We start from the raw sequence: 26837 nt of genomic DNA, 5'->3' as shown, positions 1-26837 counted from the left end.
TGTGTTGTTTGGGTTTTATTACATGTATAACATTCATAGAACAGTGATTACTTTGAGTGTTGCAAGGTGCATGTCAGTTGCTAAAAATAACATTACATAAAGATTAGTAGAAGGTATTTGCACATCACGAAACACATGCTGAATAATTCATTGCTTTTCTTACTGCTTTAGACGATACAGAAGCTAGAGAAAGTGCTTCTCTGTTTATTTGACCAAGGCGCCACCTTGTGGATAAATGAGGACGTCAGCAGCGACACAGGGAAGCAATAGCCTAGATTTAGACGATATGGTTGCTATAGTTTTTACTTTAAGAGGTATGTCATATTAAAAGACAAAACAAAGGTTAATCTTCAAGCACTAAATTAAACATGTTCATCTGATTTCCTGTTTAAAGTATATAATCCCCTTCATTATAATATATTTTCATCACCAGTCACCTCCCTGTTTCCCTGACTACGCTACCTAGTTTGAACCCATGATCTTCCGCAGCCAGCCTTGGTGACGCGACACTTTCTGGAAGATGAAGCCTTGGTTGCAGTCGACCCCTGGCGGCAGGCTGACCACCCCCGTGAGGAAGAACACGTCCCTATAGAGGGTGAGCAGGGGGCTGCCGGAGCTCATGGTGCAGTCAGCATTGGCCTGGGCAGTGGTGCAGCCCAGTTTATTGGTCATCATTTGGGGGTACGTCTCCAGACACTTAGGCAGTCTGCCGTACACCAGCTGGTTGAAGGTGAGCGGCCCCTGGAAGACCGTTCCCTCTGTGGGTTCTTTCCAGCCGCTGACTATGGCCTGATACTCTCCCGCCAACAGGACATTCTCTGCAAAGTCTCTTTCTGGCAGACAGGCAGCAGTCACCTCCTTCTTAAAGTTGATGTGGCTTTGTAGCTCAATAACAGTCAGGTCATTTTCAGGGCGACCCTCCACATAGCGTGGGTGATGGTGAAGTTCTTTCAAATACAGCGTCTGCTCTCCAGATTCATAGGTGGTGCTTCGCTTGCCTGAGGAGGGGCAGGTAAGATGATTATTATTGTTTGTCTTTTACGCAGTAGGAGTTCACCAGAAGCAGTAATAGTGGTAACTAAATGAGTATGAACCTAGCTACTCACCAACAACCACCTGGAAGGAGCTGTACTTTTTGGCACAATGAGCTGTAGTCAAGACCATGTTCTCCTTCAGAATGACTCCGCTGCAGAAACCTGCAGATTCTGAGCTGACCAGAAGAGCCTGCAAAACAAAACAGTGACGCACAACAATAAGCCCCTGGTCTATCGTGACCTGTGTGTGTGTGTGTGTGTGTGTGTGTGTGTGTGTGTGTGTGGTGTGTGTGTGGTGTGTGTGTGGTGTGTGTGTGTGTGTGTGTGTGTGTGTGTGTGTGTGTGTGTGTGTGTGTGTGTGTGTGTGTGTGTGTGTGTGTGTGTGTGTGTGTGTGTGTGTGTGTGTGTGTGTGTGTGCATACCTGCCAGGGGCACTCTGTGGGACTACAACTGAGTCCTTCAAAGTTGCTGCGAGTGTTGGCGGACAGTCTGCCATCCCAGAGGTTCAGATTGTTCACCTTACCACAGGGGAATTTGCCTGTAGGGGAATGTGAGATAGTTATAACTACTTTCTTTTATTACACTATGTATCTAACAACTGAAGCCATATCCTTGTTTGCAGTCAAAAATAATGTTTTTTACAAAGGTTTTATTGATTCACTATTATTCACTTTTGTTTACACTACAGAAAATTGCCTGACTTTGGCAGAGGTCTGTGAGACCTCTGCTAGTTTATATATATTATTCCTTTATTTGAGCTTCAGCACTATTTTATGTCTTAGGTTTTCATTTTTATTTTATGATTTTTTTTCTCACAAATACTTGTCCGAGCATAACTGGAGAGAGTTTGTGATCTAAGATTTGTATTGCCAACTACTGATACTGTCACTGGTGTGAATATGACAGTAAATAACGAGAAACGGAACAAATATTTATACTCTAGTGGAAAATAAATGCATTTCAATTTCACTTGGACACTGGAGGAAGACGTAACAAACGTACCTGCAGGGTCACACTTGTTCCTGTCATTGTTGAGCTTCCACCCGCGGGCGCAGGAGCACTCGTAGGACGTGTAGCCTGGTTTACAGAACTGGGAGCAGCCTTTGTTCTTCTCCAGGATGCACACAGTCTGGTCTGCATCGTGGAAACAGAAGAGGAAGGTTGCAGCACTCACACACTAACTGAAAAGAGAACTAGCTACGACGATCAGGCACAACATCCTCCTCACCGTTTTCGCAGTGGACTCCTGTGAAACCCGACTTGCAGACGCAGTCGTAGCCCCCCACGCTGTCCGAACACATGGCTCCATTCTTGCAGGGGTTCTCTGCACACTGGTCTCCATCTAAACACAAGACAGCATGCCTATGAGAAGATGAAATGTACTGCTAATGACTGTGCGGTGATGGAAAATCATTTCGACACAGCACTTACCAATGTAGACAGCCCAGAAGATGTCCTGCAGGAGAGAATACGCATGATAAGTGCACAGTGGAAGCTACACAAAGCACTTACACAGTGCACTAGAGGCAGACTTACATATAGACCAGGGATGTCCAAACTACGGCCCGGGGAGTATTTTGAATCGGCCCTCATCAAATTCAAAAAGTATAATGGAGTATGGCCCACAAATGAAACTTGTGCTTGTCTTATATTGTACTTCTTAAATATAAATGTAAACATATATTACACAGTAGTATTCATGTGTTAATAAGATAACTTTTCAAATACATTCAGTCAATTAAAGTTGGAAACATTTTCTAACAAATCTTAGTTGATAAGAAAAAAGCCCAATGACTTGTTTCCATAACAAGCTGGAACACCCTTCCTATTTCTCCTTATTATAATCAATCTGAGGCTTCTGTTTTAAGGGCTGAGCTGCCAACACTCACAAGCATCATTTACCTACATTTGATTGATTTGAACTTATAACTGAACTGAGGCAATATATCTCTAGTGAGTGGCCCAGCCCTTCGTATATTTTTCTGTATGTGGCCCTCGGTGAAAAAGGTTTGGACACCCCTGATATAGACAAAGCAAAGAGCAGACGCTGAGGTAGTTTGATGAGAAAGAAATGAGGAGGAAGTAAACAGCGAAGTCCTGAAACTCACCGTTCGGTACGAGTCCTGGAAGATCTTTCTGGCCTCCTCGTAGTTGCACACCTTCTCCATGCAAGCCTGCTCCAGGCTGGCAGGCTGATCCGGGCTGCCGCCGACGTTCCTCTTTTGACGGGAAATCATGGTGCTCGCCTGCTGCTTGTCCAAAAACACTGTAGGGAACAGTTATTGTCTCAGTTGGTTCCTCCAAACAGGCTGTGTAAAGCTGTGCAGGTTTTTCCGATTGTAAGAGAATCATAACTTGGTGTTTAAGGTTTGTTTGTTTGTTTATTTATTTGGTTTGTTATTTGATCTTTTCTTGATTACGATTTACCTCTTTTATGTATTTGTTTGTTTATTTATCTGTTTATGTATTTGTTGTTTTATGTTTTTCTTTAGTTTGTTTGTTTTTCAATAACAAATGTATTTCTTTAAGAAATATATATATATATATATGTTAATGATTTAGTTTTTGGGAGAAGGGGTGGGATTAAATAAGTGTAAACTTCTTCCCACCCCTTTTCGGATGTGTAATTAAGTAGATCATTTGTTTATATATCATTTGGAATCAGTAATATTTTTGTTTATCAATTTGACACTTCTTAATATATATATAGTATAATAATTCTCATGTTTAATTTCATTATTATTATTTATTTTTTGTATTATTGTTTTACACATTCGAAATAAATCACATCAAATCAAGAGATCGAAGATAGGAGCATTGAAACATGGATGTTTTAGGCTATATAACCATTTGGCTGAATCCAAAATACAAACATGTGACAGCCTCTTTCTATTTCATAGCATTCCAGAATACATGTTGTTACCTTGGTGACCAGTTTTCTTGGTATCTGGAGCTTTCGATGGGCATCAAGTATATTTACATGTGTGTTTTTTTAAATCTTCCATTGAAATGAAAGAGACAGAAAAAGAATCTAAATCTGTTAAGATTAATGAATTTCCTGCTTCCTGTTTAGAAATCATTTCCTGCTGCCCAAATATGATTATCGGACAATGTTCTCTGTTTGATTACCTGCTCTGGGATTTGGACCGTTGTGATATTAAACTAACCTAATAACCTATGAATCGAGAGAATCACCAGCAGATAAACTGATAAGATAATAACAAGTGGCTGTCCTAATGATTCAATAAACAAGACAATAATCATAGAAGAGATCAAACCTTTACTACTTAATAACATAATGTCATTGTATATTAAAACAGGGTAGCGATAAATACATTTAGAAGTTGAAATTAGAAATCAATAGACTTAAACTAAAGCAAATACACAGCATCTCATCCAATGAGGCTCAAAGTTGTATTTGAAAAAGTCAGAAGCTGAGATAATGACATGTCATGCACTCAGCATGCTGCCATATTGACCTCCTTTTAATTATTCACTTGTCTCTCCTCTCTCTAGAGCTCAGACTATAACGTTACGAAACTCTGTGACACATCTGGCTCCAGGTTGGCCCTCTCACCTGCGTGGGGGTCCTGAACGGCAGCCATGGCCCCCGCCAGCAGGCAGAGCAGAGCGGCAGATGTGGTCGAGGAGCGCATGATGTCACTGAAGAGAGATCTGAGTCGAGTTGTCGGTGCTGCAGGATCAACGTCTTCTTCTACAAACAAGAAGAACAGATTTCAGACGAAAAGCACATGGTGATTAAAAGAGAATATAAGATGTTTTATGCTCATTATAGACTTAGAAATACCCAGGGTTCATTTTAGTTTTACTAGAAGATGATGCCCACTACTCTGGCACTGGAATAATATTCACAAATATGCTCCAATCATTCATTAATAACAGATTTGAAGGGATGACTGGATTCATCAGCAAGGACAATAATACGAGAGCTAAATATTTTTCAGTCAAATCAACTAATAATGATACAATGGAGGATAATTATTATATGGCTCTGTTATAACCGATTCAAGATTTCATCAGGGATTAAACAGGATTTGCATTATATAATGTTTAGGATCCCCTCAAATTTCACAGCTTTGCTTATTTATCAAGTTAATTTCTTATTTATTTGTTTTCACTTATATCACGGTATATAATGGTATGATTATCTATTAAGTGAATGTGTCTTGGTTTTGTAGAATGACGTTGTTCATAAAGCAATCAATATAAAAAAGATACATTGAAATTCAAGTCAATTCAAACCCTAAGGAAATGTTGTTATTGAGACTAAATCATATTATTATATGATGCATTGACGAATAATGAGTAATGCTTACAAATGACCTCATACTGTTTACATCCGTGATTGTGCATTTTTTTTATGCAGCACCATTATCACTTGAACTGCTGTCAAATTGATGGGCTTTATAGGCTATATTATTACACATTGTAAACAATAATATAAAAAAGAACCTTTAGGAACCCCGTTTACATTTACGGCAGAGTGCGTTTATATCACGTTACACAGCCTGTGCTTGCTATCTGCGTAGCTGTCTGCCATTCTGATAGCATGTAGCTTGTGTGATGATGAACACAAAGAAGACTAGAAGATGTATCTCGCATCTCGTATGCTGCATTAACGGACAATGGTACTCTTTCTAGAAGCTGCTGAAATGTAACAAAAACATGCAAATATTTACATGACCGTCTCTGTTTTCAGGGCCCGACCAACATGGGTCTGCGTAACGGTCCGAAACAACAACAATACCACAACAACAGCATCAGGGATACTCGGTACCTACCGTTCCGTACTGGATCAAAGTACCGGGGCTGTCTGGTTCCTCGCTGGTCCTGAAACACACCACACCCTCCTTAAAAGGACCGGTCTTATCGATCCAAAATAACAAATGATTACCAGATCCGAGCCTGCTCACTGGTTCAATGACCGTGGGGAGTGCAGTGACAAAGAGGAGCCACCAGAGGGCGCTGTGAGACAGAAACCATTTTCACTGTACAGTAAGTTAATAAAATACTACTACTACAAATAATAATAATAATAATAATAATAATGATAATAATAATAGTACTACAATTAATAACAATAATAATAATACAAATAATCATAATCATAAGACGACTTTCACTGGTACAATAACAAATAATACAAAATAATACTACTACTACTACAACTAATAATAATAAAACTAATCATAATCATGGTCATAATAATAATAAGAATCATTACAAATAAATGAATAATGACAATAATGGGAGGCTGTGGCTCAGTGGGTAGTGTGCTGGACTTGGAATCAGGGAGAATCATGTTCGAGTCCCACTGCATTCAGCAAGTCGTTGTGTCCCTGGGCAAGACACTTCACCCCAAATTGCTCCTGTGGGGATTGTCCACAGTACTGAATGTAGTAAGTCGCTTTCGATAAAAGTGTCTGACATGTAATGTAATAATAATCTCAAAGATATGTTACATCCATGGGCGTCGCAGCCATTATATGAGGGTGGGACAAGTCCCCCCCACTTTTTCAAATGATTAGTTTAGACCCCCCCACTTTTACCATGTGGAAAGTCCGTGAATCGGTCTATCCACTCGCCGCACTTTGTAGAGCGATGTGTCAGTGCTTCACTATCAAATCCATTCCATTTGCTTATTGAGAGAATGCCCAAATCAATGAAACTCCGTTTTGATTGATTGAAAAGTTTATTAACAGCTTGTATATTGGGTACAGTACAGTACAGCTCAAAACATACAATTGTTAAGGGGATGCAGACCAGAGAAAGACTTTCGTCTTGTTTACATCAGGGTCCCCCATTTCCAATTCATCATGTCATTTAAGACATATAAGACATATTTGACATACAGATGGCTTATTTACAATTTACATACAGGTGATTTTTTACATACAGATTGCTTATTTACAATTTTCATTTTAGATTTCGTTCTACATCCTAACCGGACATTTAAGACATACCAAGTCTACAGATATACAGTTAGTAACAGAGTCTAAAATGCGAGTACCATGTTTTCACTGCTACTTTGTACCAAGGCAAATTCTCACGTAGCGCGCATGTTCAAGGAGTTTTGTTGACAGCTCAGGGGCCTCATTTATAAAGGGATATACGCTCAAAAGATGGCGTACGCCACTTTCTACGCAATGTTTGCGATTTATAAAATACTAACTTGACGGGAAAATGTGCGGTCCTCCACGCAAACTCTAACCCATGCGTACGCACTAAGCACAAACACGGGAGAGACGAGAAACTGCGACACCGTTGGCAGAAGGAAGAATGGAGAGAAATATGTGGAAATAATACCATAAATAAAACGTTACCTCTTATTTATCATATATGAAGAATTCATTTTCAAACATTGATTGAAGCCAATCTTAAAATGATTTAACAAACGCCTGTTTGCGACTCCTCAGTGCACACAAAAACATAACTTAGAGAAATAAATAAATACGGATATGTTATTGAAAACCACCTCGAATATGTTGTGTTAATGTTATGAAATGTTTTCTCATAAATGATGCGGTAAGCAGGAGGACAGAATTACGTCTAAACTGACGCCGTTTTGCATTTCTATAGGTTATAGATACGAGCATGGTTTTATATAGCCTACTATCATGTTTAATCGTGTTTTATGCCGGTTGCCAAGACTTGATAAGTCGCTCGTAAAACACAGGAGGTATGGAAGCTAAGAACACCATAGCCTATGTGGTAAATTGTACAGCTGATATAACACAACACATTTGTTGTATTTCCTTTAACTGGTAGATATGGTTGCTGCGGGGGGGGGGGGGGGGGGGGGGGGGGGGTTGAGATGCACAGGCTGCTGTGAACGCTGCGCACAGCTGATCGACAGCTGGAACACAAACCACCAAATACAAAAACATAATTCAGATCCAGTCGTCATGACTCCACACCGGGGGAATTCCCCATTAACTTCTTACAGTTTCTCATCAAGAGGGTGTCTCCTGTCCCCGGTACAAACACACTGCCTGATGTGTATTCTTTTTGTCATTAACCTTTTTCGGACCACTTATTTATTTATTTTGGTGACGATCCGACCTCCATGCTGCTACTCTGGTTCAAACTGCATCCACCAAACAATATGATTTATCTCCACCTCCCCAAAATAACCAAAATCTGACACGGTGTGAGATGCATTTTTTAGCTGTTCTGTCGTCATTTCCTGCGATCTTCTTCATAAAGTCAGTCTGAATGAATGAATGAATGGGCGTTTCTTTGACTATTTATAGGCAAATATGGTCGTTACGTGAAGCCCGCAAAAGCTGCACCGCATTTCGAGTCGGTTGTGATTTATAAAGGGAAACCGGCGTAGGAAGTGCTGTACGCACTTTCCTCGCCGGTACGCAATGTTTGGTGAATCGGAAAATGTCGGAACATTTCTGTACCTATTTTTTGGATTTCTACTACGTAAGCAACCTTCCCACGTGAATCCTACGCACGGCGTTATAAATGAGGCCCCTGATCTGTTGTATGAAGCGATGCCGGTAGCGGAGGTAAGGCACACACACCAATCCACAAATGTTCAGGAAATGATTAATACAGCGAAAATCAAAGCTGACGATCTCTTGGTTTGATATGTTTTCTCCCCCAGACAACATGGACATAAGAAACTTTTTTTCAAAGAAGAGGAAAGTAAGTAATCAGCTGGTAGCAGTTAATCAGTTAACAGTGATGGCGGCGGTGGCGTCTCACTTCTGGAGAGAGTTTCGTCTTTATGTCATGATAGAGAGATACAAATACTGAATAGTTTAGATGAGAAAAGGCATCGAAATGCCAGGTTGCTAGTATTTATCATGTAAACAGGGAACATGAATAACCCGATCTCTCTGTGCTCATGTAAACACCATATCCCCAATATGATCATAACCGACGGCTTACTGATGTCCATGTAGACGCAGTCAGTGTGTTTACTGGAGCCTCAGTTCGATGAGAGATTATTTTCTGAGTTCTCTCTCTCAAAATGGTAATGTGCATTATGTTTTAATTATACTTCTTATCATTCAGAAGCTTTTTGTGTGTGTTTATGTTTTACTGAGTGCGTATAGGCAATGTCCATCCCAGTATTCAGTTAACTATTTATTTTCTGTGCACATTACATAGACTAGCTCATATTCTACCTACTGTTTGGGACTTTGAGTCTTTAATGTCACAGACTGGGACTTACTTTAGAGTCAGTTGTATTTACATTCAGTATGACTTGTTATGATTCAATGTGAAAGAGTATAGGCTACTGCTCAATAAATAATGATCACTTCACCACCTCTCTTGACATCTAGGCGCTTGAGAGTGAGTCAGAGGCAGAACACAGGGACAGTGGAGAGAGGTCCATTGCTGAGGTGAGTGATGAAAGGGAAATGACAGTTTAGAGTAAATTGTGATCCCAGAATGTTAAGGAAATCAGTGGGGATATTGAACAGGAAGCATTTCAGTCAAGGGGCATCATATGACCAATATAGACAGAAGAGCAACATTTATTTGAACATTTAAGTCAATGATACCATTCCTAGGTGAACTTAACATCTGTATCGAGTTAGATCAGTCTCAATATTAATAAATGCTCACAGAAGGATTCACAAATGTATTTTGCGATTTATATATAAATGACTCTCCACAACAATATCTCTCAATGCACTCGCAAATATTTATTGTTGTATATAAATGTACAAAAAATGGGCATTTAAACTGCTTTTTATTAATTCAAAGAAGGCTCTGAATTAATAATCAAATATGTTTCCTTTCTTCACCACTGGATGAAATTACAAAATGTACCCATCATTTCCCTCATGCTAGTATAGCCACCCCCCCCCCGTTAAAAATGTCCCCCCCACATTCAGGATTCTTCCTACGCCCATGGTTACATCTCAGGGTTACAAAACATAAAATATCATTAAAAAACAATATCAACATTCTTTGTTATGTTTTTTTTAAATAGTATGTTTTAATACACTAAATATGTATTTTAATATCACTATTATTAATGACAATATAATAATTATAACAAACTTTCTGTATTAGTTCTATACAAGAGATGTAGCTCAAGAAAAATACAAGAAAAAATAATAAATTCAAATGAACGAATATAAAAGTGAAATAAAAAAAACAGAGATCATTCAAATAAAACAAATACATAACGCTTACACCAAATTAAAAAAGGAAGAGGTATTACATTACAATACCTAATACAAAGAAACAAAACCAAAAGGCTGTATGTGTGCAGCTGTCATTTTAAATATTCAAAGAGCCCACATCTCATATTGATCTTTGCAGGGTATAATTGGTAGGGTATTATTTTGAATTGAAACATAGCATTCAAAAAAGCTAGGCTAACTGTTTTCTTTATGCTTTAATTGTGTGTTTGTAAAGACCTAGCAGGAGAAGATCACAGAGTTCAACACAAGTCTGCAATTTAGACCGGTCCCAAACCATTAAGAGTTTTAAAAAAGGAAACAAACCAGAAAGTCTGTTATAAGATATATTGGGAGCCAGCATCGCACAAGGAACAGATAATATAAGATAAGATAGAATAGAATCTAATAGAAAATGATGAGATAAGATCAGATCGGATAAGATAAGTTAAAACAGCACGAGAGCATTTCTTTGCCCAAGATGCTGGATGCAGTTTTTCCTATTTTTCGGACTAATCTCAAGTTATTTATTTTTCCTTGTGAAATAGCACATGTTACCTCCTCAGGCATATATCAGTATTAGTTTGATTGTTAATCTGTGGTTTGTGGGTACACATATGCGTAATTGGCTGGAAACCCAGTGCTAAATGATACTACCAGGAAGGCCCGGACTGGCCATCGGGAGGACCGGGAGGTTTCCCGATGGCCTGGCCTGCTAAGTGGCCTGCTGGACTGGGGATTCTTTTTTTTATGTATGTTGTGAACGCAACCCTATGCAAATGTGAGTCTGACTCTGCCTCACAGAGGGTCACTGTCTGTCTACATGATGTGGCCTGCTGACATGGCCACTTTCATACAGATCATACACTAAAGCCCTCGATTGGTCTCTGTGTGTCATTCAAGCTCGGGAGGGTGTGTGTTAGTGCAGTGATTCTCAAATGGGGGTACGCGGACCCCTAGGGGTACGTTGGGGTAGTGCAGGGGGTACGTGAGATTTAAAAAAAACTAAAAAAAGTTAATTTAGAAAATACCATGCATGATTACAAAAATAATCTTAGTACAATAAGTTAAATAGAAAACACAATTTTACATAAAATATTCCTAGAACCACCTCATATAAACATGTCAAATGTGTGTATTGTATAGTTTTGCATAATATATAATTTTGTTCATTGGTTTGTTAAACTTTAATTGAAAAACTCCTGTTTACATTTTTTGTTATGTTATTATTTTTCCTGCATAAAATAAAAATATCCTTAGTTTGTTGTAATGCATGCATGAAGGAGTAAATAAATCACACACTGAGGGAACATCACTATATTGGAATTATTTGTATAGGGTTTTTCGATCAAAAATGTTCGGGGTCGGTCAGGGGGTACTTGGCTGAGAAAATGTTTCAAAGGGGGTACATTACTGAAAAAAGTTTGAGAAGCACTGTTAGTGTATGTGTGGCGCGAGCGAGCGAGAGAGAAAGTGCGCGCACCGGTTACGTGTATTGTTGTTGTTAGCATCTGGTGCTAGCTAGCTGCGCTAACGGATATAAGGAACTTTTTCAACAACAAGGCAGAGTCCTCTCCAGTCAGACTGAGAGACTGATAACTACAGCTCAGGTGAGGTTAAGGACTCTCTGAGTGTTTAGATAGTTAACTTAGTCTAAGTTATCTCTGTGGGTCTCAAACGGTTTGGTCACCCTTTATGTAAACACATGTTCCATTTGAGGGGGGACTGAGATTAGTGAAATATGCATGAATAATAATAAAAAAACGTTAACTAGGTGAAAAAAGGTAAGATACACTTTTAAAACTTGTTGAGAGCTAAAACTAGTCTTTGCTTCTGCCTCAAAGAGGAGAAGGGAGGAGAGGAGGGAGACAGGAGAGGCTGGTTCAGGAGCCCATACACACTCACAACTATAAATGAACCAAAAACAAATAAATAAACAAGTTTCAATGTTTTTTCATATTGGATATGATATGTTATTGGTTATGGCCATGTTCTTATGATTTTATGATTATTTAAATGTATACAGTTATGTTTTATATGGGTGTAGTCTCTTTATTTCCCCCTCAAAGTGCACCAGATTGATGCATTTAAGTCCAACATTTCATTTAAAAAAAAAAATCTTACCGGGAGAGCATGCCCCCTGACCCCCCTATAGGATTTGAGGTCCGCCCCCACGTAAAATATGTTCACATGAATAGGTTCCTAAATAGATTTGCAAATTTTTTAAAATGGTAACCCATGTCCATATGTTTATTTTTGGGTAGTAGATTTAGAGGGCTATCACTATGGGCAGCAACGCTGTAAATATTGACAAATAAATCCAGCAAAATGGCACAAAAAACTGGTAGTGGCCTGGCTGGGTGTATAATTCCCGGCCTGACTTATTGTCCCAGTCCGGCCCTTACCAGGCACAGATGCATGAAAAAATATTTAGCACTACAGTATCACTGCTTTTTTCCTCAGCGGTGTGATCAGAATCAGGAATCCCTATGATGTGCACCCTGATCAAACAAAATGGGATGCTACCTGCTGTGATCAATAGGAGAAGTGTTATGGAAATCTGAGACCCAACAGGATCCGAGGATCCTGGAGCGCGCGACCACCAGCGTCCGTAGGTGTCCCCAATCGAACTTGCAGAGATCCTGCCGACAACGCCAATTGTTATGGAAATCTGAGACCCAACACTGTGGAGAGTACAAGTCAGAGTGATCAAAAACAAATAAATGGTGAATCAGACAGAGTTGTCTTTCTGGTTATTTATTTGAAGCTTCAAATACATAAGATACAATAAAATAGACACAGGTCTCACAGAGTATAGAATAGTCTGCGTGAGTGTGCGCAGATATAAAAAATAGCAAAGCTTATATACAAGAAAGAGTGGGAAGTTCAGAAATCTGTCTTCACACGGTCATATTGTTATTAGACACCTGTCCTTGAGCTGTAGATAGTATAACGGTTCTCAGAAAAGGGAAGTTCTTGTGTGACTTTGTGTGAGTCTCAACCTAGTAGCCAAATCAGCTCTGTGGCCTTGAAGTGCTTGGGAATAAACCCACAGTGGAGTATGAGAAGAAAACAACACATCTCAGGAAATGATATAGGTGTTTTACAATGTGTTGAGAAGCATTTGGTTTAAGCATATAAGGATATAATAAAAATGTCCACTACATTCTCCCCTTTTGATCATACTTGATCAATAAAAAAACAAATGACAGGATAGACTGATATAACACATCAATGAATACACTCCATCGCTGGTTTAAGTAAACACATCACAAATATATCATAGAAAACTGGCTGTTTTTGTGGAGGACAGACTCCAATATAATGTAAGCATAAGAGGAGGGTACACTCGATTCACATGATTATATTGATTATAATGTAGTGTCGGAATCAGACTCTTCTGATTCTAGCTGGTCTATCTCGCTGTGGTGCAAAGGATTGTCGTGTAATGGAATAGCAGTATACTGAACGAAAGCTGAGGATACCATGCTGGAAACGCACTTCTTCAGTATTGGGATAATCAAACAGGTACAACTGATTAATAGGCCGAAAATGATCGTCAGGGTTGTAACTATCCTAGCCAGCTATGCTTCCCACCCGCCCGATGTAAGTCAGGACCACCAGTCCCAGCCACCTGCGTTGGATATGTCATCCGCTTTCATGTCGGCTAACAGGTTGTTAAGATGCAGCACGGTGTCAGTGATGTTCTTGGTGGCGTCGGGAATGTAAGTGCAACAGGAGTCACCGATCACATGACACAGGCCACCCTTTGAGGCGAACAAAAGGTCAAGAGCAAATTGGTGCTGCATGAGCATGTTCCTAGAGGCTATTATGAATGGGGGCAATGCCTGGAAGCCTTGCGTCGTCTCGTAAGTGAGGTTCTCTAGCCGAACGTGTAAGGTATCTATGTTATGGGCATTGTTTACTGTACCCCACCATGGGAACAGGCCGCCAATGAATTTAGCTCCAGCGGACGTCAGATCTCTTTTTACCTTGTGGTGGTCGTGGTGTTGGAACTCTGGGTAATGATGTGTCGTGTACATTAAGGACGTGAGGACAGTGACTGCTGGATTCAAATCCACTAGAGTGCATGTACCTATCCAGAGGGGAGCCAGAACTTGATAGAGCTTGTCGCCGCACAACCAAACGTAATCTTGTGGCGCGCTAAACCCAGCATCACTGGGCCAGGCCAGTTGGAGGGAAATATGGTTAACATCAGAGAATGCTACGTTAGAAAGGATTCTTCCAGGGACACCGAATATGCGACAATACGAGATATTGTAAGCACCGTAACTGCACGTGTTCCGTAGGATACGAGTACGACCAGTAGTAGTGCCTAGGAAAAAATAAGGTGGTGTAAGAGACGTTTTGTGGTACACTCTCTGGATGCAGAGGCTGTGTTTCATCCCTCTCAAATGGCTGGGGTGCACATGGCTGACGGGTTGGTACTTTGCGTATGTGGTATCAAACGTAGATGCACGCAGAGGGGAGTTAGACCGATTACTGCATGGTGGGGGAAGCGGCCTGGCATACATCAATGTTGCTATGGTCGTTATTGCCTATGTATAGGTTACGTTTTAGAAATATAGATGTACCTATGGATGTCAACAGTTGCGTCAAAGGCTGCTTACCCTTTTCGGGGGTCTGAGTTTTGGGCGCGATGTCTATGTAAAATGTGCAACACGGGTCGGCGCCGGATACATACATCAAACAACATAATAACCCTTGTCTGATATCTGGGCAGCCTGTAGTTGCAACAGGATAACGGGGCTTGATGAATTGACCTTGGAGATAGACAATCTCTCTTTGATGTTTGTTTTGTCGTCCCATAGGGTATAACCCCAATCGGTGTACGCGGTGGTCCATAAAACAAAAGTCCAGCCCCCCGAGCAGTGAGTGGCGGTGTGACTGTCACTCTCGACATAGCATATGTAGGCATCTGCCCACCCCAGTTTCTTAGGGTCGGGGCAATGCATGTAGTCGCACGGGTCTAACTGCACTGTGCTATCTTCCCCATCTCTTAGAGTAATGTTACCAATCCCTGTCTTGACCAGCCCCTCTGCCCATGTGGTTCGCCCTGCTTTTCCCATGTACCTCTTAGATACCTCGATTTTGGCTGACATGCTGTGTGCTGACCATGGATACATAAAATATAGGACTAGTCCTATCACAACTATCATGGCAAGTATGCAGAGGAACCATTTTATGATTGTCCAGGCTCTCCAGTAGTATCCACATTGCTCACGGTTGTGTTGTCGCCTTTCCAGGCGAGCCCTCATCACGAGGGGGAAATGCTCCATGGGGTGTGTGTGTGTATTCCCTCGGTCGATTTTGTGACACGGACAGTCAGACTCCGCACACCGGTAACACAAACGAGGAACCAGAGAGCATATGGAACCGCTCAGCTGGCACTCGCTCGTGACACCTTGTGTGTAGTGTGTTTTGGTGTATGTAGTGCAAGTGTGGTGCTGGTGGTGACTTGGACACGTCATTTGTTGTCGTCTGCTTCCGTTGGTGACTAGGACACGTCACTTGTTGTCGTCTGCTTCCGTTGGTGACTAGGACACGTCACTTGTTGTCGTCTGCTTCTACGGTTTCTCCTTTCCTGTGACTACGACCTTGCAGTGGCTGGCGTGGACCCACGTAGCTCTCTCGGCGACCTTGACCGCTGTCTGGGTGACAAGAAGCACCTGGTAGGGACCTTGCCAACGATTGGATTTCCAGCTCTTTCTCCGGAAATCCTTGACCAGCACGAAGTCGCCGGGTTGGAGATGGTGAAGTGGACCAGTGGCAGGGGTAGGTAAGGCTGCGGCTACCTGACGTCGGATGTCTGCTAAAGTGGATGACAGGTTAACACAATAGGACAACATAGCATCCTCACACAAAGTTGTGGAGGGAAGAGGACATCCTGGAGCCTTGAGTCCAATCAAAAAAGATTTCAAATGGGCTGAGTTGACTCCGTGTTCTTTTCCGCATCCGCATACATCAGCACAATGGGCAGAGCTTGTGTCCATGACAGACCTGTGTCTGCACAGCATTTTGCTAGTTTGTTTTTTATTGTGCCATTCTCTCTTTCCACCCCACCCCCACTCTGTGGATGATAAGCACAATGCTTTCTGATGTCCATGCCCATGTATTCTCCTATTTGCGTAATGGCCTCATTAGCAAAATGTGAACCGTTGTCGCTAGAAATGTTGTCTGGTAGTCCCCATCTAGGAATGATTTCCCTCAGTAGTGCCTTTGCCACAGCATTTGCTATCTGTGCTTTTACTGGGAAAGCTTCAACCCATTTGGACCACATGTCAACCACCACCAGACAGTGCTTCTTACCCTCAATGAAATCCAGCATTAGGTGCTCAAATGGCCTGGTGGGAGGTGGATGTGCTCCGGGTCCTGTAACCTTTACTGCTCTACCAGAATTTTGCATAATGCAAATTAGGCATGCTTCACAGTGCTTTTGAGCTGTTACTGTGAACCCCCTTGTGAACCACTCCTGATTTATAGCCTCTAACATCCCCCCTTTTGACACATGATCCAACCCATGTGTCAACTTAGCAAAATGAGGGAAGAAATGTCTTGGGAGACATGGATTGGAATTTGGACCAACCCAGATGCTGGAGGTTGGGTCAAAAGCAGCCCCAACAGCCTTCCACTGAGCCTTCTCAACTGGTGTAGCTAGCTGCTGCATGGAAGTCAGTGATGACATTTTGTCAGTGAAGGAGGAGACAGGGATTTTAACAAATGATTGTGCGTGAGGTGCGAGAGGAATCAGAGCAGCTGCCTTTGCGGCTGAGTCAGCAGACGCATTTCCTAGGGAAACTGGGTCTGTACTGCTTGCGTGTGCGGCACATCTACAGACTGCAACTTCAGATGGGAGCAGAATGGCGTCTAGTAAGCCTGCAACCAGTACATGGTTAAGTACTGGTTTGCCATCAGATTTAAGAAATTGTCTACACTTCCAAATAGCCCCAAAATCGTGTACTACCCCAAAAGCATAGCGTGAGTCAGTGTAAATAGTCACGGTTTTGCCTTCTGCAAACGTGCAGGCTTCAGTTAGTGCGATGAGCTCTGCTGCTTGTGCTGAGAGGTGACATGGGATTGGTCCGGAACGGAGTACAGCAGAATCTGAAACAACAGAAAAACCCACCCGATTAGTGCCCCCTTGGTCGCGAAAGGCAGATCCATCAACATACAAAATGAGGTCAGTGTTGGTCAGAGGAACGTCTTTTCAGTCCGGTCTAGGTGTGCACACAGTCGTGTTCGTCACCGTCTTCAGGCAAAGGCATAAGAGGGTTCTTACACCTTTTCCAAAGTCAAATTCAAGCACTTTTCAAGCATTTTCAAGGTGCATTTTCAAGCTTTTCAAGTATCTTACAGCTGTTGTAAATTACATATTTATATGCACATACTCAAATGATTATTTCCCTACCTCACATTAAATCAGATGTTCTTTATGCTATAAACAACCAAATGTGTGTTTCGTGATAGCATTCTACACGAGGATGAAAAATTAAAGAAAATAAAACTAAGTTTAATATTTCAAAATGAGTGATCTGTACGTCCTAAAAACGAATTCAGGCGACCTTTCACCTCCACTTAATTAAATGCATGGTTCCAATCAACGTGCTGCAGCCAAACTATAAAATGGTTCTCCTCTCTCCTGCAGTCAGCTGTGATTTCAGATGTTCATGCACCTTATCATACTGTATGTGTCAATAAATGTTCAAACTAAATGAAGTCTCTCCTGATTGAAACATCATGTGTTGAAATAAACAACTGCAGTTCAAAAATAAAAAGTGAATTGCCTAATATTTTTGTTGTGGAATCAATTAATTTCTTTCTTTAAAGGCAAAAACATGAAAAAGCTAAGAGAAAAAAACTATTGAATACAATATATTTGGAGCAACTTAATTTATAAATGGTTGTCAACTTAAAAACATGTGTTCATGTTCAACATGTGGTAATTAAGTACATACAACTTAAGATTACATTTAAATCATACGGTAAAACAAGTTGGAACTTTTGGAGTAATCAACTTAAAAACTTGTGTTTATGCTACCAATTATTAAATAAGTGGTAATTGAAAACACCTCTGATTGTAGAGGAAAAAGCCTTCTCCCCTAACTCAAATAACTTTGTTGCTTTAACACCATTTCATTAGAAGTTGTCTTAACTCAATAACCATTGATGCAACCTATTGCCTTGATTTTCTTTGTTAAGCCAAGGCATTTGCCTTTAAAGTGTACGTAGACTGGGCCTCCCATATAACCTGGCTGAGCCGATATAAAAACAATCAGCCAAATAACGTTTCAATACATTATTGATTACTATTTTTGTAGGTACTTTTAGGTTGGCAGTGAACATAAGTCAGAGGTAAATGGTGTATTTTTCCTTCACTACATGTATTTAATACCTTTAGTTACTTCACAGATGTGGATGAATGATGTGAAATCTAATCAAGTGTTAAATCAGACTTTAGTTCCACCTGGAGTAAATCCACAAGCTACCCTGCAGTATACAAAGTCATTCAGACTAGCTGCACCTTTACCAGCTTTGAGAACACTTTCATGATCAATCATTATAAAACATATCATATATATTATTCTGAAATGGACCAATCTGCACAACGAATACTTTTACTGTATTATATTTTGATAATACTTTTCTACTTCTTCTTGAGGAACATTTTGAATGCAGGACTTTTACTGTAACACTCTGGTACTTCTACTTTTACTCAAGTACAATATCTGAGTACTTATTCCACCTCTGGTAGTGTATTAGTCTGAATTGTAGCTACAAAATCACGCAGCGCTGCATAAAAATAGACTCACAATGGTAACAAGTGGAAAATAATATTTACAAATGTGTACAATGATTTGTAGGTAATTTTGACTACTCAAGACACCTGACTTATACAAAGGAAGACTGTGTTCATTCTACAATTACATGGGATTAAAGCAACATGTAGTTTTACTTGTATAATACTTCCATTTTGTATAAAAGACAGTTTATTTTCATCTGTTTTCGAATAAATAAAGTATTGGCTTTCCGAATATTAAACTTGTTTCGGCAAATTCAGATGATAAATACAACTTTGAAGCTTGTAACGGCATAATTACAAGCAGAGAACAGACTAATGTAACATCACAGCAAGCATAACAACAGCCGTGTGTTATGAACACAAAATGACATCATCTGTCGCTTAGTGACAGGTTTTGGCAGAGCAGCCAATGATGCAATACGCTTATTTGAAAGCGCTTTTCCCCTCTCCTGAAATGACATGACCCAAAAATGTAACTGTTCTTTGTACATATTGGAGTTTTGACAAACTGGCCTTGTGACCAAGGAAATGGTATCAGCTAGTTGAGGTCATCAACTCTCTCTTTGTATGAGAGCAGTGCCTTTAGAAACTTGGAGAGAGACCAAACTTGTACACAATGCCTGGTTGTACACAGTAGGAGATTCACAGTAGCCTTGACACAAACGTGTGAATGTGTAAGGTTTACCATTATATTCAAATGTGAACAAAAATTGACTGTCTTTGTGTACAGGAACACTGAAAAATGCATTTGAGAGATCTTATGAAAGTAAAAAATGTTGCAGAGGCTGGAACTTGGGAAATAATCAGATAAGGATTCGGGACGAGCGTGCATGCACAGCTGCATTTACAGCTCGTAAATCCTGGACAAATCTCCACTCGTCAGGAGGTTTTGTCTCTGATCTTTTTGACAGGAAACACTGGAGTGCGTACCGGAATCGTTACACGGAATAATGACCCCTTGTTTAAGCAGAGAGGTAAACACTGGCCGAATGCCATCAACAGCTTCACGTTTCAATGGGTACGGGGGTTGATTTGAACGGAACGTGGACATTAACCCTACGTCATATCTGTGAGCTGCCCAGAGTGAGTATGGCACATCTGAAAGCGCGGCAGGAAGCTAATAGATATGAGATATGAGAATTACCTCATCATCCTCAACCAACAGCAATGTGCGCAGAACGGCTATGTTCGTGCACATTTTCATCTTATACACGTCACGTGACATAGAGTACATGACATATTCTTTGTGTGTAGGTGCCCAATCAGTGACTGACTCCCAATCTTTAACGATTGGACCCAAATCCCTCCATCTATCAATGGGGCCCCTGGCTAGTGAAATGTGTGGACCGCCCCTGGGATTTGACACAGTTTGTGTTGTGTGGGTGTGAGTGCAACAGAACCAGCGCTGCGCAGCAAACTCCAATACATAGTTTTAAGCATGAGCTCATCATTCACACATTCTAACAGAAAACTCTCATCATAGCATTTACACGGATCATCAACAACGTTAGCAGTACAATGCAAATGAGAAGCCTCCATGAACACAGCAGGTGGAAAAACACGTTGATCAGTCAAACGCAACAACGCCAGCAGCAATGTCAGCAGCCATTTGATACACATTCACCAGTTCTTTATCATCAAATGCCAGTTTTTAACCATCGTAGGAGATGGCTGCCGGACTTTAAGACCCTCATTTGTGGAAAAATGAGGTCTAAGCCGAACCGGAGAATCAGATCTCTGCCCAGTAAATTTATTGGGCAGACAGATGATAAAAGGAAACTGTTTTTGACTGATGTGGCAAATGGATGACTATCATCACCGTTATCTCTACTCTGAAGTGATACAAAAACTTCTCCTTTACAGTTACCCAGCAGCTCCTATTGAGTGAATACATCTACCACTAAATTTGCAATCAGGCAAATCTGCCCTTTTTACCACAGAATGTGTGGCCCCAGAATCAACCAAAAAAATGGAACATAAACACCCATGACAGCCAAAGTCAGTGTGGGACATTTCTTAATGCAAACATTCACTGTCACATTTCAAAATATGTACCCTCTTTAACCACAGACATGTCTTCTATATTTTCCAATTACTCAATAGCATGATGTGTGTGTGTGTGTCACTTCCCTGGTGCTGCTGGCTGAATTTCCGTCTCGCTCGATCGGGCCCCTTCCTCCCCATCTGGTGTAGGTCAGTCTGATTGTGAATGATGGCCCCGTCCTTGCTGTCCCCCTCTGCCTCCACTGCCAGTGTTCTGTGAGCAGTCCCATAATCCAATATTCAACACTGCCACACTTGAAACATCTTTCGTCAAATGAAGGTCTTGCTTCTCGTCTTCTGCCTCGGAAAACCTCTTCTGCCTCTCCCTCGGTATTGTGAGCGGCCAGCATTCTGCGTAGCTTGCGCTGTGTCTGTGAGTCCGTTGAGAAAGGCATTACTGAGGTGTGTCCCCCAAACACCTGCTTGGTCCCCTAGGGCATCGGGTTTGTTTATCCCGCTGTTGTCCCCATCTACTTGGGGCTGATGGGGGTGGCGAGCTTGGAGTTGACGGACTGCATGGCTGGGGCTTGTAGTGGCGGTGGAGGTGGTTGACGTGGGCCAGCCGGATTGCCAGGGTTGTACCCTCGGGGGAGGGAAAGGATACCCAGTCGAGGAGAGGTCATTCAGGCCTGCAATTGAAGGACACAGAGATGTCTGGGGTTTACATGGTTTTGGAAATAATTTATTTTCCTTCTTTTCTTCACATTCATCTTCAACCTTAATATTTTCTTTAATGCCCAAGGCCAACTGCCTTCTTTCACGGCATTCTGCTTCATCCTCCCAGTATTATAAACACTTTCTGTGAGTGTCCAGCTTTCTATAAGTCTTTTACTTTAACTTTATTTTTACCCTTCATTCCATCTTCATGTTCTTGTAATTTATTCTTTAGGTTCTTGATTTTTTATTTACTCAAAAAACCTCTTCTACTTTTACTTTTACTCAAAAAACCTCCCTTTGGAAATCCGAACATTTCCGTCCAGCTATTTAATTTAGACAGACTGTTTTCACCATGTTTTTGCTCGCATGACATCTACAATCGGACCCTCAGGAGAGTGTACTCGTCCCCTACCTGCTTTGCTCCCAAAACAAAGTCTTTAAGTGTTACCAAAACACTTGCTTTGCTCCCATAACAAAGTCTTTAAGTGTTACCAAAACACCCCGTGTTACCAAAACACCCCGTGTTACCAAAACACTATTTTTTCATCCGTCGATGATGTGATATTTGTTTCACAGTACAAATCACACAAAAACTAATCGTAATCCCAAATCACGACGGATATCCCAAATATCCTACTTTCGAGCAGTCCCTCTCATAAATGCCATGGAGTTTAATTATGTTTAACTTTAAACAATTTAGACACTGTACATCTCACCGAGTATTGAAAGCCTTTTGAGTTTGTTGGATCTCGTGAAGTCAATCGGTTCCACCCCCGGCGCTGGTCCTCTCGTCCCGTACGGTTTCTGTTGAGGTAGAGGAGGATCCGAGGATCCTGGAGCGCGCGACCACCAGCGTCCGTAGGTGTCCCCAATCAAACTTGCAGAGATCCTGCCGACAACGCCAATTGTTATGGAAATCTGAGACCCAACACTGTGGAGAGTACAAGTCAGAGTGATCAAAAACAAATAAATGGTGAATCAGACAGAGTTGTCTTTCTGGTTATTTATTTGAAGCTTCAAATACATAAGATACAATAAAATAGACACAGGTCTCACAGAGTATAGAATAGTCTGCGTGAGTGTGCGCAGATATAAAAAATAGCAAAGCTTATATACAAAAAAGAGTGGGAAGTTCAGAAATCTGTCTTCACATGGTCATATTGTCATTAGACACCTGTCCTTGAGCTGTAGATAGTATAACGGTTCTCAGAAAAGGGAAGTTCTTGTGTGACTTTGTGTGAGTCTCAACCTAGTAGCCAAATCAGCTCTGTGGCCTTGAAGTGCTTGGGAATAAACCCACAGTGGAGTATGAGAAGAAAACAGCACATCTCAGGAAATGATATAGGTGTTTTACAATGTGTTGAGAAGCATTTGGTTTAAGCATATAAGGATATAATAAAAATGTCCACTACAGAAGCCTAACTGCAAACTAACACACTCGAGTCTAGACAAAATCAAACATTGGATGACAACATTGGGGCTCTATGCCTGTTGAGAAACTGAAAGCAGAAAGGCAATTTTAGGCACAGAGTTTATGCATATTTATTGTCCAACTTTTTGATTAGCAATTCTTGATTAGCAAAGATCAACCCCACAACCAATAAGAGCTGCTGAAACGTTGCCATCAAGGCTACACTTTATGAACTCAGAGTCCCTCCTCAGTGGCTTTATTTCAATAGGACTGTTTGTAAGAGCAATGCAATTTGCAGACAGGGCCGTGGGGCTTTAGTCTCAGCTGCAGCCGTGTTAAATGTTTCCATTTCCCATGTCTAATAATAACAGAGGTTTTATCGGAGCCTGCTCGGACCAGCTGGTCCCCGGTGCTGGACCGGGGAAGAGCAGGACGGCCCGGTCCAGGGAGACTCCCCACGGGTAGGAAGAGCGAAGGGAGAGCCTGCCCCGACATGGGCCGCAGCTACATGTGTAAATGATTAACACAGTGGTGATTTCCCTAGTGATTGTGGTCTGAGGTGAAATCCAAAGTTGTTGTTGCACGTGTTCATACATGTCATGTGCAACATTATATGTTGACTGTAAGAGCATGCACTGTTTGCACGCAGGGGAGAGGAAAGCCCTGCATATCTCGACCAATCATCCATCGATCTCTGTCTACCAGTTATGTTTTATTCAACATCTTCCTCTTTTACCGTCGCCCTCTCTGCTCCCATTTCTTCCCAATCCTCTCATTATTCTTTGAGTGTCGGCTTCAAATTAGAGGGGGAGCAGGAAAGAAAGAGTGGCACACCGCTTATGTGTGACTTTGCTGACCCATTCTTCATTTCCAAAGCATGCTAAACAAACAGGCATCACAGAAGGCATCTATAATTAATGTCACCTGACAAACTGGTGATGTAATCTCCGGGACTCCCTGCATGTAGGCATCTCAGTTATTCTCATTGCATCTCATTACCTTCTTTTCATCACTTGTTACTATACATTGTTTACTACCATGTTAACAGCATGGCTCGAGAGATTGCAATGTCCCTTGTTTGGCGAGCACTCTAGAGTCTGATACATCAAGTAGTAAATATCCATGACAATTATTGGATGCATTATCATGAACATATTAGTTGTGCCTAGATGATGAATTGTTATGACTCTGGGGAACCCCTGATCTGATGCTGCCATTACGTCTCATATAAATACGACCAAACACCAAACCAGTCACCAGCCTCAGCTGTATTGGGCCTAACAAAGATAGAGAACACGATGAAGATAATACCTTTTGAGCATCAGCATGTAAGCGTTGTCTTGGTTAGCATGTTAGCATGCCGAAGTTAGCTATAAGCTTTAAGCACACAAAGCTGCTACCAGTCTGCAGTCTCATGTCTCACTTTCAGGATTCACGTCACAATATTGCTTTTTCTCAGATTTTAGGTTTTATTCAGGAAATAAATGTATAGCTAATAAATCTAATGAGCATTATACCATTACCTGCTAAACATCAGTAGCCTATAGCTTTGCCATTGTATGCATTAGCAGGTACATCCTCGTAAAACTACTCGCATGGCTGCAGACTCTTTGTCTCTTTGTATCCCTATATGTTGTCATTTTGACTGTTACACCGGTTCGCCATTTTTGCGCAAGCAACAATCAGTTCAAACCACAAGTTTAAACTGTTTCAAAGCCCCATATGTATATCTGCTTTGTTCTGCTTAGTAACATAACCAAATATCAACACTCAAAATAAACGTTGTGGCATTTGAGGAAACAACACAACTTTGGTTTTGCATGTTTGTGCATGTCCGCCTGTGATATAGTTGAATACATTGAGGATGTGAGTGTTGGGTCCCCAGATAATGTCTATAATGATGATGTAATGGGTCAATAACACACACACACACACGCACACACATACACGCACACACACACACACAGTTGCTCATACACTGCACAGTTTTCCTTCTGCTAATCTCCTACATACATTACTGCAGGACGTAATGAGGTCAGCTGGAGGTATAACCACGCGTCATAAAGAACTATACATAACAACCATCACCTGCCCTGGTTTAGTTTGCAGTCACCATATTATACTTGCACATTCAAAATACCCTCTCATATGTACAGTACCTGTTGTTCTGTATTGAATCCAACAGCAAAGAACAACCCACACACAACACTTCACGCCAATTTCAAAGCGCCAGAAGATTACATGTAATTGAGTTTGTGCGACAAGGACCAATGATGATGTTGTATTAAGTACTGCAGAATAGGCAGGCATTACCCCTGTGGGGGTCTTTCACAGCTATAGTAGCTACTGTTGAAGAATCACCTTTCCCTGTCCCATATTTCTCCGTGATCAATTCATGTCAGCTGGACATATTTTATTTAACACTTAATCGCGGCGCTCCCCTCCCTGCATCCCCTGCAGCTCGTTTGTTGACATGTAGAAAAAAAGAAATAAGAGCATGTGATTGCTCCTTACGCTCCTCTCACCTTTCCTCACCTTTCCTCACCTCTAATTCAAGAGGCATTCAGCAGAAGAAGGCTAGCCATTGTTGGACTGCTCCTGTAATAATTCTTCTTTTCATACGGTGACCTCCATCCGAAGTGATGCCATAATTGGATCACCAGGAAAGGTTTTCAGATTGTTCTGCTCCTCCTTTGTGATCGCCAGTATTTTAACTTGTGAGTTTTCTTTCAAAAAATCTTCACTCTTCTCTTTGTCTTTGTGTCTTTAATCCTGTCAGCCATCAGGTCCTTGTCACTACCGGCATGCTCTACCTTTTAAATGATAAACCGTATCGTACTCAGACAGCAGAGCAGAGTGTGGTTGTGTTTCCTCAAACCTGCTAAGAGGTGTGCGCGGGCCTTGATTGTGCTGAAGAGGCACAGAGAGAGCAGAAACACAGCTGACAGCTCTCTAAATGGACATGATTTTTCACCATACTCATGCCTAAGCTGCTCTGGTGTCCACTTTCTGCACATGTGGGGCAACTCCTAAAAGCCCAGAGGAGTCTGCAAATTGTTGATAGCAATGATAGTGACAATATGTATCCGCATGTCTGACTACATATCAAGAAAAATATATAAAATTGACATGTTTTTCGTGTCATGTCTATGATTGCACAGTAGTTCATGTGGAGAAAGATGAAGGCAAAAGGACTGAATTCGTTTTCAGGGCATGAATGTGAGAGCTGAGAAAAACACCTCTGTAGCAGTATGACGTGTGGATATAAATCGATGGTGGAAGTCATTTACTATACTTTGAAGCTCTTGCTAGCATGATAACGTTATTACTTGATGGACAAGTTTCCAACATAGCATTATCGTGTTTCCTGTGTTTATTAAAGGATGCATTTCTCATAATGCAAGGAATCATTGAGTTTGATTTTATTGTAAAGAAAGTGTTTAGTAAGCTACATAATACTCATCAAGTAATTTCCTACTGGTATAATTAACTGCCTGCTCCACATCAAGACTGTTCAAGTTGGATGAAGCAGAATATACTGTATCTTATTTTCGGTATCTGACTTGTGCTGTGAGTAATACATTTCATCTGTCGGAGGGGGGCGACTTCCCATGGCGAAAAAAAACCTTAAATATTAAAGTGTTCACTCTTCCTCCGCAGTAATGACAGTAGCACTTGAGAGCAGAAAACATAAATCAGCG

At 41.1% G+C, this 26837-nt stretch overlaps 2 protein-coding genes across 2 annotated transcripts; both read right to left on the bottom strand.

Annotated features, from left to right (window-relative positions):
- On the bottom strand, nucleotides 1-6013 carry proza (protein Z, vitamin K-dependent plasma glycoprotein a). The gene is made up of 9 exons (XM_034220324.1): nucleotides 5837-6013; nucleotides 4612-4749; nucleotides 3143-3300; nucleotides 2466-2490; nucleotides 2263-2376; nucleotides 2037-2168; nucleotides 1457-1572; nucleotides 1107-1224; nucleotides 1-998 (listed from the first exon to the last, which is right to left on the bottom strand). Exons 2-9 carry the CDS (start codon nucleotides 4688-4690, stop codon nucleotides 463-465), a joined length of 1278 nt encoding a protein of 425 aa, XP_034076215.1. The 5' UTR covers nucleotides 4691-4749; nucleotides 5837-6013; the 3' UTR covers nucleotides 1-462.
- A 10061-nt stretch (nucleotides 6014-16074) lies between these two features.
- On the bottom strand, nucleotides 16075-26129 carry LOC117548742 (protein NYNRIN-like). The gene is made up of 3 exons (XM_034220179.1): nucleotides 25662-26129; nucleotides 22442-22656; nucleotides 16075-17329 (listed from the first exon to the last, which is right to left on the bottom strand). Exons 1-3 carry the CDS (start codon nucleotides 25697-25699, stop codon nucleotides 16143-16145), a joined length of 1440 nt encoding a protein of 479 aa, XP_034076070.1. The 5' UTR covers nucleotides 25700-26129; the 3' UTR covers nucleotides 16075-16142.
- Nucleotides 26130-26837: the final 708 nt, after the last annotated feature.

The sequence above is a fragment of the Gymnodraco acuticeps genome, unplaced genomic scaffold (genome assembly GCF_902827175.1).
Source record: "Gymnodraco acuticeps unplaced genomic scaffold, fGymAcu1.1, whole genome shotgun sequence".
In the NCBI taxonomy this organism is placed as follows: domain Eukaryota; kingdom Metazoa; phylum Chordata; class Actinopteri; order Perciformes; family Bathydraconidae; genus Gymnodraco; species Gymnodraco acuticeps.
The sequence above is the reverse complement of the archived record's forward strand: the minus strand, read 5'-3'. Positions and strand labels throughout refer to the sequence as shown.